Below are 17,412 nucleotides of genomic sequence, written 5' to 3' on the forward strand. Positions count from 1 at the left end.
ATTTGAGAGGGATTAGATACCAAATTCTGGAGTTGAGTGTCAGTTTCAGGAAGGCAGGAGGTCTAAATTCTAACTTGGTTCTACACCTGGCCCCACTGTGCCACTAATTCCGCACGCCAGATCCAGAAATTGGCGGTCTGGTTGGCAGCCCATTAGCGGTCAAGAGGACTCCGGGAGAGAAGTGGGAGATCCCTACCTAGGCATGCGCCCCTTAGACGAGCAACTGTCCCTAAGGACGTAGAAAGTGCGAGACCCCTTTAACGGGAGGGGACTGGCGGGCGCGGGCACGTGACCCCAAGGGCGTCATAAACCCCAACTCGAATCCTTGGCCCGGAAGTAGACCAGCCGTCTTGCGGGGTCGCAGGCGAGGAGCGTGACTTCCGCGAACAGCTCCGCTGACCTCTACCCCGCTCCCAAGGCGCAGGCGCTGATTGGCCAGCGCAGCACAGGGCGGGGCCAAGTCTTAAAGAAACCGGGAGCCAAGGAACCGAGATGGCGGTGGTAGCTATGAAACCCGGAATGTAATGTCATGTTACTTCAGGTGGTACCGCCCGCACCCCTCTAATATACACTCTCAGGCTCATGGAGCCCACACGTGACCATCCGCTGTTCGGAGGCGCCTTCTCCGCCATGCTTCCCCTCGGGGCCATTGATGTAAGGTAAGAAGGCCGGGGCGACTTTGGAGGCTGACCGGGTGGGCTGTGGGAAGAGGCTGGAGCCAACCAAGGACCGCCTCACCCCTCCCCAGCGACCTCCGACCGGTCCCGGACAATCAAGAAGTTTTCTGCCATCGCGAGACAGATCAGAGCCTGATCGTAGAACTTCTGGAGCTTCAGGCTCACGTGCAGGGAGAAGCGGCTGCACGGTGAGGAAGGCGGGCCCGCGGCGGGCCAATAGGAGGGCCAGAGCCGACGGGGTGGGCGGGGCGTGGGGCAGTTAATCTGCATAATGAGAAATCCAAGGGCTGTACCACCGGAAGTGAGGAAAGCCTAGCCTTAAAGGGGGCGGGGAAAGATGCCCCTTTCTGACCCTACACCCCATCCCCACCCCAGGTACCATTTTGAGGACGTTGGTGGGGTGCAGGGAGCCAGGGCGGTACAAGTGGAAGCTGTACAGCGCCTCCCTGTGGAGAACCTAGCCCTGAGGAACTGCTGTCAAGAAGCCTGGGTCCTCTCTGGCAAGCAGCAGGTGGCTAAGGAAAATCAGCAGGTGAAAGCTAGAGGAGTGTGGGATGTTCTGGGAGGGTGAGGATGGTCCTAGGGGCCCCCAGCAAGCATCCTGAATCTGATCTCTTTAGATAGCAAAGGATGTGACACTGCATCAGGCATTGCTGCGGCTGCCCCAGTACCAGACTGATCTCTTGCTCACTTTCAATCATTCATGGTAAGGAGAAAGGAAAGGGTGGGTGTCCACTGATGGAATCCCTGGAAATGGGGCTGGAAGGGGCAAAACAGAGAGACCGGCTGCTGGACTCCTCCAGGGAAGCAGGAATGGGCCAGAGGTTTGGGGTCCCTCGAGAACTGAAAGTTGGAATTTCTATGCCGGAGGCTTCAAAGATGTTCTTTTCTCTCCATCTGTTCCCCCACCTCCAAGTCCTGAGATCAGGTCATCTCTTGGCCCTGAAAACCTGTCATCCCCACCTTGGAGTCTGGATGACTTTGAGCAGCTGGTGACTAGTCTGACCCTTCACGATCCCAACATCTTTGGTCCCCAGTAAAAACACCAAAGCATTGCATGATGCTGCTCAGGAATGAGGAGCTCATTTCTGGAGGGGAACAAGGTGTTGGATGGCTGAGTTTCCCTTGTTCCTTCCCTGTGTATAAACATAAGACATCTCCTCTCTGCAGAAATAAACTGGCTTTATAATCAATATAATCTCTGTGCCATTGCATCTAACAGGACATCTGAGTCCCCCCAGTTCCTTTTGGTCTTAGACAGGGGAGTTTAAGCTGTGCATGGGAGCAGGAGGGACCCAAAACCAACAGTGGAAAGAGGGAGGAAATACTTTGGGGTGACTGGTTCAGCCCTGAGAGAGGGATATAAAGACTACAGGGGTGTGGGGACAGGTTAACAGCCACACCCAAGGAAGGAGGGAGGGAAACTATCCCTTATATAGTGATTCAACCCTGAGAAAACAGATAAGAATTTGGGTTGGGTTGGCTTTCCCCTTAGAATAAAAGAAAGGTCAGCTGGTCACAAGTCACCTCAACCTAGTAGTAAAGACAGAAGTGTCCAAGTCATGCCGGTTTGGTGGAGTGTGGGGAAGAGGAGGGCTATTATTTGGTGTACTTGTAATAGAGGAAGCGCAGCTGGTCCCAGAAGAAGAGGGAGAGGATGGTGTGGGGGCCGAGGCGGAAGTAGGAGGCACCTAAACCCTTGTACATGCCAAAAAGGCCCTCCGTCCGAGCTGTCTGCAGCAGAGCATCCAGTATTCCCCGGTACATGAGGCCCTGCGAGCAGGTTGGATAGGGAGAAAGAGCACAGGGAAGGAGTTTCAGAGCCCAGCAGGGGCCTCACCTGCAGGCTGCACTTTAGGCTGCCCCACCTGCACCCACGAGCTGTTTCCTCCACTCCTTAGCTTTCCCTACCTGCCAGCACTCCCGAGCACTCGCTTACCTTGCCCTGACCATCTGTGGGCTGACTGTAGAGCCTTGTGCTGACCACATCAAAAGGTGTCATGGCCAGGACCACCACAATGCCACTCACCATAGCTGCTGCCAGAGCCACCTTCCAGCTCTGGGGAGGAAACACCTAAGGGGGGATGGAGGAAGTGTGTCATCAACTAGCCAAACACTCACTACCTAGGACGGGGCAGGCCCTGGGCTGGAGATGCAGTGGAGAGCTGGTAATTCAGGGTGCTTCCACTCCATCACTTATAGCACAGTGTGATGATGCTGGGAAAGGAGGAGGGGCAGGGTGCCCTGAGAACTTGGATACTCCTGGGAGAGAGTGACAAAGAATCGACAATCGCCAAGCCTTCCAGCCTCCTGCTCCCTCACATTTGAATGCTGGCACTGCCCCCACTAGGACGCGCCTCGGCTTGCTCTCCCCCGCCCCCCCAATCCCAGGCAGTACCTCCCACTGAGTTATGAGGTCCTTGGTGGATGTGAAGGTGCAGAGCTGGGTGGAGGAGCCGACGATAACTCGGGGCAGGGCACCCACGGACCCACGCCACAACCCCACCAGACCATGTTTCTGGCCAATCTGGGTTAGCGCCTGAAACATGCCCTGGTGGGAGGAAGACCATGGGGGCAGGGTTCAGTCACCCCAGCATCACGGGCCACCACCTTCTAATATTGCCAAGGAGGGGTTCTTAACAGGCACAATTGTCTAGACAACCAGTTTCATGTGGGTTTAGAGCCAGAATGTTGGTCCCCAGGTGGTCCCCATCCTGTTGTTCCCTCCCTACCCACCCCAGAATAAGGGGAGGATATGTGAAGGTGAGGACATTAGCAAATCAGGAGAATGAGATGAGAGGAGCAGGTGCAGAAGACTGGAGGAAGTGGGGTACATGCTGGAAGGGGCAGAGTAGAGCTGAACTGATGGGCTGGGCCGAACAGTAGTTGGGGTTAGGGAGAAAATGGAGGAGAAAGGGCAGGGATTGCAGTGGAAGGATGTGGGAAACCCTCACCTGATGCTTATACTGGTGCCCTACAGCAATTTCTGTAGCTGTCTGGGCCTGTAGGTGTGTCTTCACCTGCAAACAAGACAGTATCACAGCCTATGCCCCAGTGGCCGTACTTCCACCTCAAAAAACCCAATGCTAGATCCCCTCACATGTCCTCTAGTGTTCAGCAAAGAATATCTTTTTAATCTGTTAATTATTGTTGTTCTCACTAAACAAACTGGTCATGAGACTCTGTCCCTTGGCTGCAGTCCCAGGGGATGGATCTCCTACCGCTGCAAGACACCCCACCCCCTCCATATCCTCCTTCCCTTGGGAGCTGGGGTGGAGGATGGAGAGGACAGAGAATTTCCCAAGACTTCCTTAGACAAGATTGCATGTTGAATCTCTCTTGCCTGTTGCCATTCCCAGACCAAATCTCCAGCAACAATCATGACCATCAGATTTTGGGGCAGACTGTGAGGGTAGAATCTTAACACCCTGGGAATGAGATCAGCTTGGCTTTCCCTCTACAGAACATAGTGTCTCTTGGTGTCTTTCTAGGGGGGCACTAAGCAGGGCCTGCCGCTAGCAATAACCCGTTGTGTGGCCTTGAGCCAGTCTCTTCCCCTCTCTGGGCCTCAGACTCTGGACCTTTCCCACACCTTCTACTCAAAGGGGCAGACTCTGAGGTTGTAATTCTGCCTAGGATCCTCTCCCTATACTCCTTGATGTATGTTATGCAAATTCCTCATCCTCCACTACCCAAAGCCACGGACGAACTCAATATCAAATAATGATTATAAAATGATAAAACCATACTTAACTATGTACCAGGATGTGCAACAGTGCTTTACATGTATTATTATCTCATTTATCTCACTCGATACTTCCAACAATCACAGTTATCTCCGTTTTATGGATTTGGCAACTGAAGCTCAACAACTAGTACTTTTCAGTGCTAGGATCTGAACCCCAGATAGGTTTGTTCCAAGTCGTAATCTCAACCAACACACTCAATTGTGGTCCATTGGATGTGTGTGTAATGATAGATCAAAAGACCCCAAAACCTGCCCACATTCTTCTTGACACCCTTCCCTGCTTGCCCTGGGACAGCACCCTACTACATTTGCCCTTGTGAAGGCCCAGGCCCCCACCCTGCACCAAGGGTTTGCCCTGAAGGCCCCAGGCAGGACCCCTCTTCTCACCATGTAGATGGGGCTCCCCAAGTAGGCTCCCAGGACCCCAGCCAGGGCCCCAGCTGCTGCACTGCGGACAGGACTGAGGGCGCCTTCGGCGGTGTGCAGGTAGCCTCCAGCTTCAGCTAGCCCATAGGTGCCCAGTCGAATGCCATTCATCAAGAACTGGTATATGAGGGCAGGGGTCAGGCCCTTCTGCAGGGCAGTCAGGCCATCCACCTTGCCGATGGTGAAAAAGGCATGGAAAACATTTCGGTAATGCCGCTGGTAGGTGCCACGGGCCTGCAATTCCCCCTGCAACTGCATCCTGGTCTTCACCACCTCCAGGGGATTGGTGAACACACAGGCTCCACAGGCTGCTAGGCCGCTCAGCAAGAAGTCCATGGCAGGGCAGAGCTGATGGAAACAGGCCCAGGAGTTAAGAAAGTCAAAATCAGCCTCAGAAAGGGGGTCGGAAGTCAGGGGGGAGATCTCAGTTTCAGTAGTCCAGCTTGCAGGAGGTAGGAATTTTGGAGGTCTGGAGTCGAAAATGCCAGAGCCAAGTGTCAAGCGAGTTGGCTGCACTTTGGGAGTCAGGAGCTGGCAAAAAGGGAAGAAAGAGGAGTTTAGGACAGTCTGGTGAGAAGGCTATGACAGGGTCCTGCTGGCCACGGGGTTTGGGGTCAAGGATGGGTAGGAGCCAAGAGGTCGGCAGGTGGATGCTGGCCGGCGATGGCCAGCCGCGAGGCCCGGGAGCAGGGAAGGGAAACGCAGAGTTGGGAGATGGGAGCCAGGGAGAGGAAGGAAAAAGAAAACCAGCAGGTTAAGGAGGAAAAGGATCCGGTGGTGTCTCCGAGACAGCAAGATCTGGATCCTAGAAGGAAGCCGGGAGTCCGGCCAGGGATGACGGTTCCCAGGCAGCTCCGCCGCCCTCAGCAGCTTGGCCCGGGGTAGACAGCGGAGGCCCGGCCACCAAACTCCAGTCTCTGGAGCGCGGCCAATGGGGAGCCTCCGCGAGCCATCGACGAACCCTGCAGCCAATCAGCACCAAGCCGGTTCCGTAGCCAAATGGGAGGCGCCCTAGGCGACTCGGCCCCGGGAATCCGCCGAAAGGAGGTTGGCGTTAACTCTCCCCGCCCCGGCCCCAAGGCTGGGCCCAAAAGCCGACTCGGAGCTCCGGGGAGGTGCTTGGGGGCGCAGGTGTCTTTCACAGGCGAGGAGAAGTTGGACTCCGGGTTCCTGGACGGAAGCAGAGGCTGAGCGCGGAGGCAGTAGATCCCCAGTAGAGTGTGTGGGTGCTGCTCCTCCAGAGGGCGGAGGGCTCCCCTCTGGTTTTCTCTCCCAGTTCAGAGCTGGGTGGCCTAGCCTGACTTTAGGTCCACTCCCTACTTTGCTCCGGCTCTAGCTGACGGAGAGCCCGGAAGCACGGCCCCACCTGCTGGACGGGACATGTCTCCTGGGGCTGAGTGTCTAGGTTGTTGCACCCTGGAAGGTGTGGCTGGATGTTGGCACGCAGGGAGACAGGCCTGAAGGCTGGTGAGGGAGTGTGAATACACCCATAAACTGTTTTGATCTTCACAAGCAGGCCAAGGCAGGCAAGCTAAGGGCAAGGCTTTGGATCCCCTCTACAGCTGGGCTTGGGTTAAACAGGGCCAGCTAGTGACGGGAAGGCTCCTGAGATTCTGAACAAGGGGACCAGTTGATGAGTTTGTGCATGGTTAATCATGAAAGAATTTCCGAGAAATTCCACGACCGGGGGAACGGACAGAAGGGTTGAGGGAGAAGGCGTGCAGAAAGAAGGCTGGGGATAGGGGATGCACTTTGGGGTGGGAGGGGGCATTAGAGAGCTCACCTGTGTGAGAGGCAGCCATGAGGCTTAAGCTCAATGCGCCAACCGAGTTCAACGTTGGGTCTTCCTGCTTACCAGCCGGACGACTTTAAATAGGTTTCTTACCGTCTCAGAGCCTCCTCTGTAAAATGGGAATGGGTAATATCTCTGGTGACTACAGAATTGAAGGGTGTTGGGGTCTCAATCAGATTTCCTGAGAAGTCAAGGACCATTAAACTTCTGCTTTTGTGTATTTTGTTCCCACTTCCTGGAATGCCCTTCCCCCCTTCATTCATTGAGCTCCGAGGCATTTTTCACCTTGAGCAGAGCAGCAACTCTCCCAACCCATGAAGCTTTCCCAGATTCTCCATATTCAGCCATTGCCATTCTGCTTTGCTACTCAAATATTTGCATTCAATCACTTAAAAAAAAATTCTTTTTAAACATAATAACATACAAGCATGAACAGTTTTACCATATCGTCATTCCATTCTTGGTATATAATCAATAACTCACAATATCGTCACATAGTTGTATATTCATCACCATGATCATTTCTTAGAGCATTTGCATCATTTCAGAAAAAGAAATAAAAAGAAAAAAAACTCATACATACCGTACCCCTTATCCCTCCCTCTCACTTAGTGCTATTAGTTCCATCTACCCAATATATTTTAGCCTATGTTTGCATTCAATCACTTTTGGTTAGCATTTATTTACTGTCAATCTCCTCAAGACTGGGCATTCCTGGGCGCCCTGGGGCCAGATCTGACTGGTTTGCCTTTCAATCTGGCCGAAAAGGCAGGAGGGGTGATGACTCTTCTCACCACCTCAGGATAGGCTCTGAAAGAGCCCCCAGAAAATTTCCAAGGAATGCTCGCCAAGTACCTCCTCAACCTGCTGCCCGGGATAAAATTCATCATAGTATAGCTTACAACCGTGGTTCTCAAAGTATGGTCCCTGGAGAAGCTGCAACGAAATTTAGTAGAAATGCAAATATTCTGGCCCCACCCCAGAACTCCTGAATCAGAAACTCTGGAGATGAAGCCTGGCAATCTGTGTTTTAACAAGCCTTACAGGTTGTTCTAATATGTGCTAAAGTTTTAGAAGCACTAACCTAAACCTTTGATCTTTAATATCCAGATGTTCCAGAGATATTCAACTTCCTCCGGAATTTTTACCTAATATCCTTTTTTGTTGTTGCCAGAGCCTATCTCTAATTCCACAGTGCTTTAAGTTATCATATCTCCTTAGGTTCCTCTTGGCTGTGACTGTTTTTCACCCTTTCACTGTTTTTGTTGTTTTAACTTTTTATTTTGAAATACTTTCAAACTTAACAGGACCGTTACAAAAATAATACAAACCTCATACAGAGAACTCCAACACATCCCTACAACCCAGATACCCAGAACCACCAATTTTAACATTTTGTCACATTTGACATTCCATCTATTATTGTCAAAAGACTAATTGGAATGGAGTTTGCAGATTACAGCATTTTATCCTGGACACCCAAAGTTTTGCTGCAGCAAGGAAGTCTGATCACATGTAAAAATGGAAGTAGCTTTGATATTCCAGGTAAAGCAAATGATTTTCAGAGTCATAAAAAGGAAGTTAGCTTGACTGCTGTTGATTAGACAGGGAGTTGTACATCTTATAGGGGGAGGTTTAGGGCAGCGGGGCTTTATTTTGTATTGGGTCCAGTGTAGTGATCTAGGGGCTTGATTGGTTAACTGGGTCAGCTGCCTTGGTAGGGATTTCAAATTTCAAAGATAACAAAAGGAAACTTAAGAGGGAACACAAAGAAATAGGACATAGATTTTTTTTGGCTCTGAGGGGTCTCCAGGGCTTTCTCTATATAATTTTATACCTATGAATCCATTTTGTCAACCCTTAAGTGTAAGTATCATGCTCCTTAAACACTTAATACTGCTCTGTACATTTCCTAAGAACAAGGATATTCACTTAATATAAACACCTTAAGTGCAGTTATCAAGGTCAAGCTATTTAACATGTCTAAACTCCAATTTTTTTCCTATGTCCCAATAATGACCCTTTGAGCCTTTTCTCCTTCCTTGCTGGGTCTCAATCCATATATTGCATTTGGTTATTTCATTATCATTGTCTCTTTAGTACTTTTTTTCTTTTTGTTTAATTGTGAGGACATAAATACAACATAAACTTTTCTATCTCAACCACTCCCAAGCATACCATTCAATGGAATCAATGACATTCACAACCTTGCGATTCCCTCACCACCTTCCATGACTAAAATTTTCCCATCTCTCCAAACAAAAACCCTACACCCATTATGCGTTAATTCTCCATTGCCCTTGCCCCCACCTCTGGTAACCTGTACTCTAAATTCTGTTTCTATGAGCTTATATTCTCGGATATTTTCTTTATAGCTACCATGGGGATTGAATTTGACAGTCTAAATCTATAACAATCTCATTTACTTTGATACCAGTTGTTTTAGTTTCCTGGGATGCTCAAGAAAATATCATGAAATGGGTTGGGTTAAACAGCGGGAATTTATTAGCTCATGAGTTTTGATGCCAAAAGAAAGTCCAAACCAAGGCAGCATCTAGGCACTACTTTCTTCTTAAAGACGTGTTCTGGATGGCTGCTAGCCATCTTTGGCTCCTCCATCGCATGGTAATGCAAAAGGAGGCATCTTCTGGATTCTTCTAGGTTCTGTCAGCCTCTTGTTTCCTGTGGCTTTCTCTATCTGAATTTCACTCAGCATATAAAGGACTCCGGTAATAGGCTTAAGACCCATCCTAACTGAGGAGGGCCTCACCTTAACAGACCTAACCTCATCAAAAACGTCCTGCTTACAATGGGCTCACCCTCCAGGAATTGATTAAATCTAAGAATATGTTTTTCTAGGGGGTGCAAACAGCTTCAAACACTTCCAACAAGAAGCTGGGAGTCAACAGAACCTAGCAGAAAAAGAAGACATCACCACTTGCATTGCCCTGGTGAAGCAGTATAAAATAAGACAACTGCAAGTCCCTGCTTACTTAAAAATTCAGCTCCGAAAGAGTTAACAGACAACTGCAAGTCCCTTATTTCTTATCTAGTGCAAAAAAAAAAAGAATGAAACTTCAGCTGTAAATTTCCTGGGACAAAAATTTCTCCTAAAGCCCGGAAACCTCCCCAAACCAGTGAAACCTCCCCAAACCAAAAACCGCTTGTAAAATGGTGGGCCCAATGCAAATTCTTAGTTAATGACAGGAAGCATAAGGTCATAAAGATTGTTAAATATCTTCCCAAAGACAAATTTTAGGTATGTGACAATAAACGACAAATTCCCATAGCTACCTCCTCCTAGAACAAAGAAGACATCTGGCATCCAAAGGTTGCTATGGAAACCCTGTGCCAGTAAAACTTTCCTATAAAACATGCTAACACACTCCACTCAGTGCATGTCCTCCCTTGGGCACGTCCATGTTTACGTCTTTAACATATACTTTCTCCTTAATCAACTTTACTACGTATTCCTACTGGTCCTCTCATTTGTCTATATTCCTTTAGTAGCGGGACCCTGAACCTGGATGGGGGCTCAGCTGGCACCATTGCCAGTCAGTCAGTGGTTACAATGGGACAGAAAAGCCAAAGCCTTAAGGATGGCTGGTAGCCAGTCCCAAAATACCACAGTCTCCTGGGAGAAAGTATCACTTTGCCAATGCCTTGATTTTGGAATGCTCCTGGCCTCAAAACTAGTAGCCAATATATTCCTGTTGTTTAAGCCAACCCACTGTATGGTATTTGTTTTAGCAGCCAGGAAACTAAAATACCACCCTAAAACAAATCTCCTGTGTTTCACTTATTCAACTCTCTCTCACTACCACTGATGTTTGTGATTTCTCTTTAGTTTTGCATTTCTCAGAATGTCCTATCATTGGAGTCATACAATATATAGCCATTTCAAACTGGCTTCTTTTACTAAGCAATAGGCATTTAATGTTCACCTATGTCTTATCATAACTTGATCGCTTATTTCTTAACATTGAATGATCCATTGTATGGAAATACCATAGTTTGTTTATCCATTCATATATTGAAGGACATACTGTTTCTTCCAGTTCTGGGCAATTATGAATAAAGCTGCTACAAACATTTGCATGCAGGCTTTTATGAAGATGTAAGTCTTTAAATGAGCTGTGTAAATACCTATGAGTATGATCACTGCATCGTATGGTAAGAAATTATATTTGTAAGAAATTGCCAAACTGTCTTTCAAAATTTTCATTCCCATCAGCAATGGACAAGAGTTCTTGCTGCATCCTCCCAGCAATTGGTATTGACAGTTTGTATTTTAGCCATTCTAATAGGTGTCTAGTGCTATCTCCCTGTTGTTTTAATTTGCAGTTCCCTGATGACAAAGGATGTTGAGCACCTTTTCATATGCTTATTTTCTATCTGTATATCTTCTGTGATGAGGTGTCCGTTCAGATCTTGGAGAAAATTTAAAATTTTTAGGTTGTTTTCCTATTGCTGATTTTAAGAGTTCTTTGTACATCTTGGATACAAATCCTCTGACAGATATGTGTTGTGCAAATATTTTCTCACAGTCTGTGGCTTGTCTTTTCATTCTTGTAACAGTTGTGTATAGTCAAATCCGACATAACTTTTTTCTTCTTCCTCTTCATGACTGGGATTTTTTTGAGTTGTAATCTAAAAACTTATTGCCAAACTCAAGATTACCTAGATTTTCCCGTTTTCTTCTAGATGCTTTATAGTTTCAAGTTTTACTGTGATCTGTTCGGAGTTAATTTTTATGAATGATGTAAGGTCTGCATCTAGATCTCTTTTAATTTGTTTGTTTGCATGTGGACAACGAATTTTTCCAGTGCCATTTTGTTGAAAAGACTATCCTTTCTTCATTGGATTATCTGTGTTCCTTTGTCAAAGATTAGTTGACTGTATGTGTGTGGGTCTATTTCTGGGCTGTATTCTGTTTTGTTGGCTTATGTGTCTTCTTTGACCAATGCAACGTTTGATTGCTAAGTTGTTATTTTCTCTTGGGTATGAATACCCAGAGACAGATTTGACAGGCGTGGAGCAGGGGATGCAAAGGATCCAGGTTTCTGAGACAAAGAGTGGTGCCATAAAGAGGGGAGGGGGACCAGTGCAGAGGCTTGGAGGGCTGAGGATCTATGTTTGACATTTCTGCGCTGGCCTGGTCTGGAAACTCTTGGGCTTACTTTGGCTGAAGGCCCTGACACCTGAAGTGCACAGACTCCCCCTGGTGGCATTTCACAGACTCTGCCTGTCTATCATCACCTAAATTAGAACCCGCATATGTTCCTAGGCAGGCCAGGTTTCTTCACCACCCCCATCCTGATTTGTACCACCTACCCGTTACAGGTTTCCAGACAGAAAAAAGGCCCATGTATTTTGTACTCCTCAAAGGGTTCCATTGGCCTTCGATGTCCTGGCCTTATTGGAAGCCAGTTGGGCTCAACAACTCTTTCATTATAAGGTCCCCCCGCAAGGTTCTTTTTTAGTTGTAATTGATAGAAATTCAACTCGAACCTCAAACTAGCTTACAGAAAAGGAATTTATTGCATCACATAACTGAAAAGTGTGAACACAGATATGACTTCAAACCACTAGGATCCAGGGACTCAAATCTGTCTTCCTCTACCTCTCCCTGTGTTGGTTTCATTCTCAGGCTATCTCACTGATGGCCACCGGTGGCTCCAGGCCTGTGTTCCACCATTCTAGTATCCCAAGTGAAAAAGAATATTTTCATTATATACTGCTGCCTAACAAATCACCCCAAACTTGGTGGCCTGGTGGAGGGGATGCCCCAGGTGTTGTCAGCTCAGGTGCTTGACAGGGCTGGAGGATCCCAAGTTGGCCTTGCTCTTGTGCCTAACACTGTGGTGTAGCCAATGGCGGGGGCACCTTGGCTTTCCTCCATGGGGTCTCTGGTCATTCAGGAGTCTAACCCATACCTTATTACTTGGAGGCTGGCTCCTAAGACAATAAAACAGAAGCTGCCAGTCCTCTTAAGGTCTAGCCCCAGACTGGCTCAGTGCCACTTTCTCCATGTTCTATTGATCAAAGCAAGTCACAGAATGGAAGAACTGGATGTGGGACTGGTTAAATCATAACCGTTCACTCCCCACCTGCTCAGAAACCTTCAGTGATTGCCCACCACCTGTTAAGCTCTGCCTTGCTGCCCACAATGTAACCTCTACCTGTTCCTCCAGCCTCATCTCTTCTTCAGTTCAGCTGAGCTTCCTTTCCTTGAATAAACCCGCTTTCCCCTTTCACTGTGCCTGAGCTTCCCTGCTCTCTCCCAAAATGGTCACCCATTGCCTCTTGCTTCTTGGCCTGGCCAAACTCTACCTGATCTTTAGGGGACAGTAGTGCCCCTCCTGCATGAAACCTTTCCTGGTCACCTGGTGAGTGTCTTAAAGGAGACTGAGAGAGACTTGAGGCTACCTGATGTGGAGGAAAAGCGACGAGGCAGACATCTGAAATTTCACTCCATCCTTCCAGAAGCAAATCTCCAAGCAAAATCAAAACCAATCACATTGAAGCTCCTAGAGTTACTTCATTAAGAATATTTCAAATTGAAAGTGTTTTTGTTTGGATTTTTTTTGCACAAAATATTCACTGCAATATTATTTGTAATGGCCGAAATGTCCGGGACCCAGGAAATGAATTTTAACTGTCAAGATTCTTTTCAGCAGTGAATGACAAACCCAGCTCTAACTGAAGCACAAAAGGGAATAAGGGAATGCAGTGGCTCAAGTAACTGGGAAGTCCAAGGGGCTCAAGTGATGCGGTTAACCCCCACCCCCACCCCCACCCCCCATCTCTTGGCTCTGCTTCCCTCAGGCACGGGGCTCATTTCTCTCACTACTGACTGATGTCTTCATTCGTGGACGAAGGGAGACCCAGGCCGGCCAAGCCACCGACAACTTCAGACTGCCATGGTCTGCCTTGTGACCTTGGAGGAGAGGGTTCTCCTTCTCAGAGGTCCAGGTATGGAGCCCTGGCTTCGGGTGACCTGCTCATGCCTGGGCCCGTCTCAGAGGCAGGAGGAATGGGGTACTGTGATTGGCCAAGTTTGGGCCAGGTGACCAGAGGGGGCTTCTGTGATTGGTTAGCCCACGGGAGTCACATGACTACGTGTGGGCGTTTCCTGGAAGCCTGAGACTGCGGTTAGCAGGCTGGCAAAGTGTAGGTGATGCCACATTACACCTCCTGGAAGCAACAGGAAACATAGTGACCCGGCAATGCTCTGAGAAGGGGGCAGAATACAGAATTGAAAGCATGGTGGCACCTTTGGAATATGGAAGAATAGAAAACGCTTGTTTTGGGGAGGTGGCAGGAGAATGGATTATTACCTTAAAAATCTTTAGTATCTTTGCAAAGGTATTGTACAACAAATAAATATATTCATTCACAAATAATCTGCTGTATGTTATGATTTTCAGAGCTCGGTTTCTCTTTTGGAATGAGATGGGGCATAAATAAATAGCTGTTGGTTTTTATAGATCAGGGAAGTCATTTTTTTTCATCTTGGTTATTGCTTTGAGCAGTGAGCGCAACAGAACACTCCTTTTTCAGCAGTGTTAGAACATTCTCAGTGTAACTCCAGAGAACTTCAGATAACACAAAATATGCACCCCTGCCTTTGGGAGCTGTAGGAGTCTCTCCCCAACAGGCAGATGAAAAGCCCAGAAAGAAAGAACTCAGAGGAGATCAGCTCAGAGGGATGGGAAGGACAGAGGTGATGGTCTAAGGATCTGTCCAACCCACTAATTCCTCTTTCTCCCACCCTTGAGTCCCCACGTCCCCATGCAGACCTGGAGTGCTTAACACAGTACCAAATACTATCCACATTTGTAGCCAATAACCAGTACTTTTTGGTAAGAGTTATTTTCTGATGCTATTTTTGTAAGCAGCAAAATATTTAGTAATAATTTTCCCATTTCAGTCCAAACAAAAACAGGGTTCAATTGGCTATATGCGTATCTTGCTTTCTTTTTTTTAAAATTTATTTATTAATTTAAAAAATAAGAAACAAAATAAAACAACATACATAATCAGTAATTCACAATATCATCACTTAGTTGCATATTCATCATTTCTTAGAACATTTGCATTAATTCTGAAAAAGAAATAAAACGAACACAGGAAAGGAAAAAAAAAGATTATACCTATCATACCCCTTACCCCTTGCTTTCATTGATCACTAGCATTTAAACTAAATTTATTTTAGCATTTGTTCCCCCTATTATGTATTTTTATTGCATATGTTCTACTCCTTTGTTGATATGGTAGATAAAAGGAGCATCAGACACAAGGTTTTCACAATCACACAGTCACATTGTGACAGCTGTATCATTATTCAATCATCCTCAAGAAACATGGCTACTGGAACACAGCTCTACATTTTCAGGCAGTTCCCTCCAGCCTCTCCATTACATCTTGAATAACAAGATGATATCTACTTGATGCATAAGAATAACCTCCAGGATAACCTCAACTCTGTTTGGAATCTCTCAGCCATTCACACTTTGTCTCATTTCACTCTTCTCCCTTTTGGTCGAGAAGGTTTTCTCAATCCCTTGATGCTAAATCTCAGCTCATTCTGGGGTTTTTCTCAATCCCTTGATGCTGAGTCTCTGCTCATTCCAGGATCTCTGTCCTACGTTGCCAGGAAGGTCCATACCCCTGGGAGTCATGTCCCACGTAGAGAGGGGTAGGGTGGTGAGACTGCTAGTTGTGTTGGCTGGAGAGAGGGGCCACATCTGAGCAACAAAAGAAGCTTTCTTGGGGGTGACTCTTAGGCCTAAATTTTAAGTAGACTTGACCTATCCTTTGCGGGGTTAAGTTTCATATGAACAAACCCCAAGACTGGGGGCTCTGCCTATAGCTTTGGTTGTCCACACTGCTTGTGAGAATATCAAGAATTCAACTTGAGGAAGTTGAATTTCTCCCCGTTCTCACCACTCCCCGAAGGGGGCTTTGCAGATACTTTTCCACTCACTGATCGAATCACTCTGGGATTCATCGGGGCATCACTCTGGACAAACCAACAAAATCTCATGTCCTACCTGAGATTCCAAGTACTTATGGCGTTCAATCAAACTATCTACATAAGTTATATTAGGAAATGCGCTAGTCAAAATATAAATTTCGTAACAAATAAACATTTTTTGCTTTAGTCTCACACAGAAGGCAACATTTTAAAATATTAATTGCCATCTATTTTCAGTACCCTGCAATAATGATATTCCTTTGTTCTTCCTCATGCAAAAACATTTTTAAAATTGTACCTTGTACATTTCACTATTATTATACACTCTAGGCATTCCTAGATTATACCATCTCAATCTTTAACATCTATCTTTCTTTCTGATTTCAATATGTCCCCAGCCCTCCTCTCTCTATCATTATCACATGCAGCTTCATTCAATGTTTTAACATAATTATATTACAGTTAGGTAGTATTGTGCTGTCCATTTCTGAGTTTTTGTATCCAGTCCTGTTGCACAGTCTGTATCCCTTCAGCTCCAATTACCCAGTATCTTACCCTATTTCTATCTCCTGATGGTCTCTGTTACGAACAAAATATTCCAAGTTTATTCACTAATGTCAGTTCATATCAATGAGACCATACAGTATTTGTCCTTTAGTTTTTGGCTAGTCTCACTTAGCATAATGTGTATCTTGCTTTCTTGATAGGGTCTCTGAGCCACCCCCAGAGAAATTTCCTCTCCCCCGAGGCCCATAAGGATCTAGAGTGAGAGCTGGGAGTTTGGATGTCTGGCTCTGTGTGTGCGTGTGCGTGCGTGTTTGATGGGAAACTGGTGGAATCAACAGAACTATGGAAACGGTCTGCAGAGAAGGAGAGCAAGAGGAGTAGTTGTGGGCTGTGGGGATGATTCAATTCCATTCAGTTCAATTAACCAAATATTGAGCACCTCTTATGTGGCTGACCTGGTTCTAGAGTTTTGGAATACATTAGTGAACAAAACAAAGATCCTGCCTCCAGAAGGCTTACTTTCCGATGTGAAAAAATCATTATAATTAACTGCTAATATAATCTGTAAGCAAACTATAAGGTATGTCATAAAGTATAATTACTATGGGAAAAAAAGGAAATCAGGAAGAGAGAGTTGGGTAGACCGGGGTAGTTTTAAAGATTGGTCAGGATAAGCCTCTCATCAAGGAGGGGGTATGTGAGCAACAACTTAAAGGAGGTGAGGCTTCATCCATGGGGATGGCTTGGGAAGGAGGATTCCAGGCAGCGGGACGGCTGGAGCAAAGGCCCTGAGGCAGAAGTGTGCCTGAGAGGAGAGTTTAGGGAGTGAGGGCCTCCTTGATGGGCACTGGTGTTTGGGATTTGGACTTTTACTCTAAGACTCTGAGAGAAAAGGGGTTGGGTTATGCCAGCTTCCCAGACTTTCTTCTCAGTGAGAGACAGAAGGAAAGAGAAGGTCTGGCAAAGGCCCCAGAGTTCACGACTGCTCTCAGATCTTCCTCCCAGGTCGGGGTGTGGCTCCCTCCACCCCCTCACCTATTTTCATAAAGACCTCTGCCCCTCTACTGCCCAGGAGTCCTGACTACCAACAGTCAACATGAAAGCCTTTCAGTCGGGACAGGGAGAGTCAGGGGCTAGCTGGCCTGGGGTCCCAGCAAAGGCCACACCCACCTGGAGAGGACAGATCTCCGCTCTCCCCGGCCACCCATCTGCCCCCCTACCCCCCACTCCCTCCCCGTCACACACACTCTCACCTCCTGACACAATGGCCGGGTGCGGCCCA

At 47.2% G+C, this 17,412-nt stretch overlaps 2 protein-coding genes across 4 annotated transcripts; one reads left to right on the forward strand and one right to left on the reverse strand.

Moving 5' to 3' along the window:
* Window positions 1-333: 333 nt before the first annotated feature.
* Window positions 334-1,875, forward strand: RANGRF (RAN guanine nucleotide release factor). Its single transcript, XM_077165925.1, has 5 exons — window positions 334-659; window positions 749-865; window positions 1,053-1,209; window positions 1,298-1,383; window positions 1,594-1,875. Exons 1-5 carry the CDS (start codon window positions 583-585, stop codon window positions 1,715-1,717), a joined length of 561 nt encoding a protein of 186 aa, XP_077022040.1. The 5' UTR covers window positions 334-582; the 3' UTR covers window positions 1,718-1,875.
* On the reverse strand, window positions 1,625-13,664 carry SLC25A35 (solute carrier family 25 member 35). 3 transcript variants are annotated; one of them, XM_077165922.1, is made up of 7 exons: window positions 13,494-13,664; window positions 6,635-6,752; window positions 4,813-5,382; window positions 3,632-3,697; window positions 3,076-3,228; window positions 2,617-2,751; window positions 1,625-2,450 (listed from the first exon to the last, which is right to left on the reverse strand). In XM_077165922.1, the coding sequence occupies exons 3-7, from the start codon at window positions 5,185-5,187 to the stop codon at window positions 2,277-2,279; spliced, it is 903 nt and encodes a 300-aa protein (XP_077022037.1). In that variant the 5' UTR covers window positions 5,188-5,382; window positions 6,635-6,752; window positions 13,494-13,664; the 3' UTR covers window positions 1,625-2,276. The 3 variants fall into 3 exon arrangements, with proteins under 3 accessions (XP_077022037.1, XP_077022039.1, XP_077022038.1); XM_077165924.1 differs by lacking the exons at window positions 6,635-6,752; window positions 13,494-13,664 and adding an exon at window positions 5,599-5,788; XM_077165923.1 differs by lacking the exons at window positions 3,076-3,228; window positions 6,635-6,752; window positions 13,494-13,664 and having other exon boundaries at window positions 4,813-5,727.
* Between the last annotated feature and the right edge of the window lie 3,748 nt (window positions 13,665-17,412).

Source organism: Tamandua tetradactyla, chromosome 6, assembly GCF_023851605.1.
Source record: "Tamandua tetradactyla isolate mTamTet1 chromosome 6, mTamTet1.pri, whole genome shotgun sequence".
Lineage (NCBI taxonomy): Eukaryota > Metazoa > Chordata > Mammalia > Pilosa > Myrmecophagidae > Tamandua > Tamandua tetradactyla.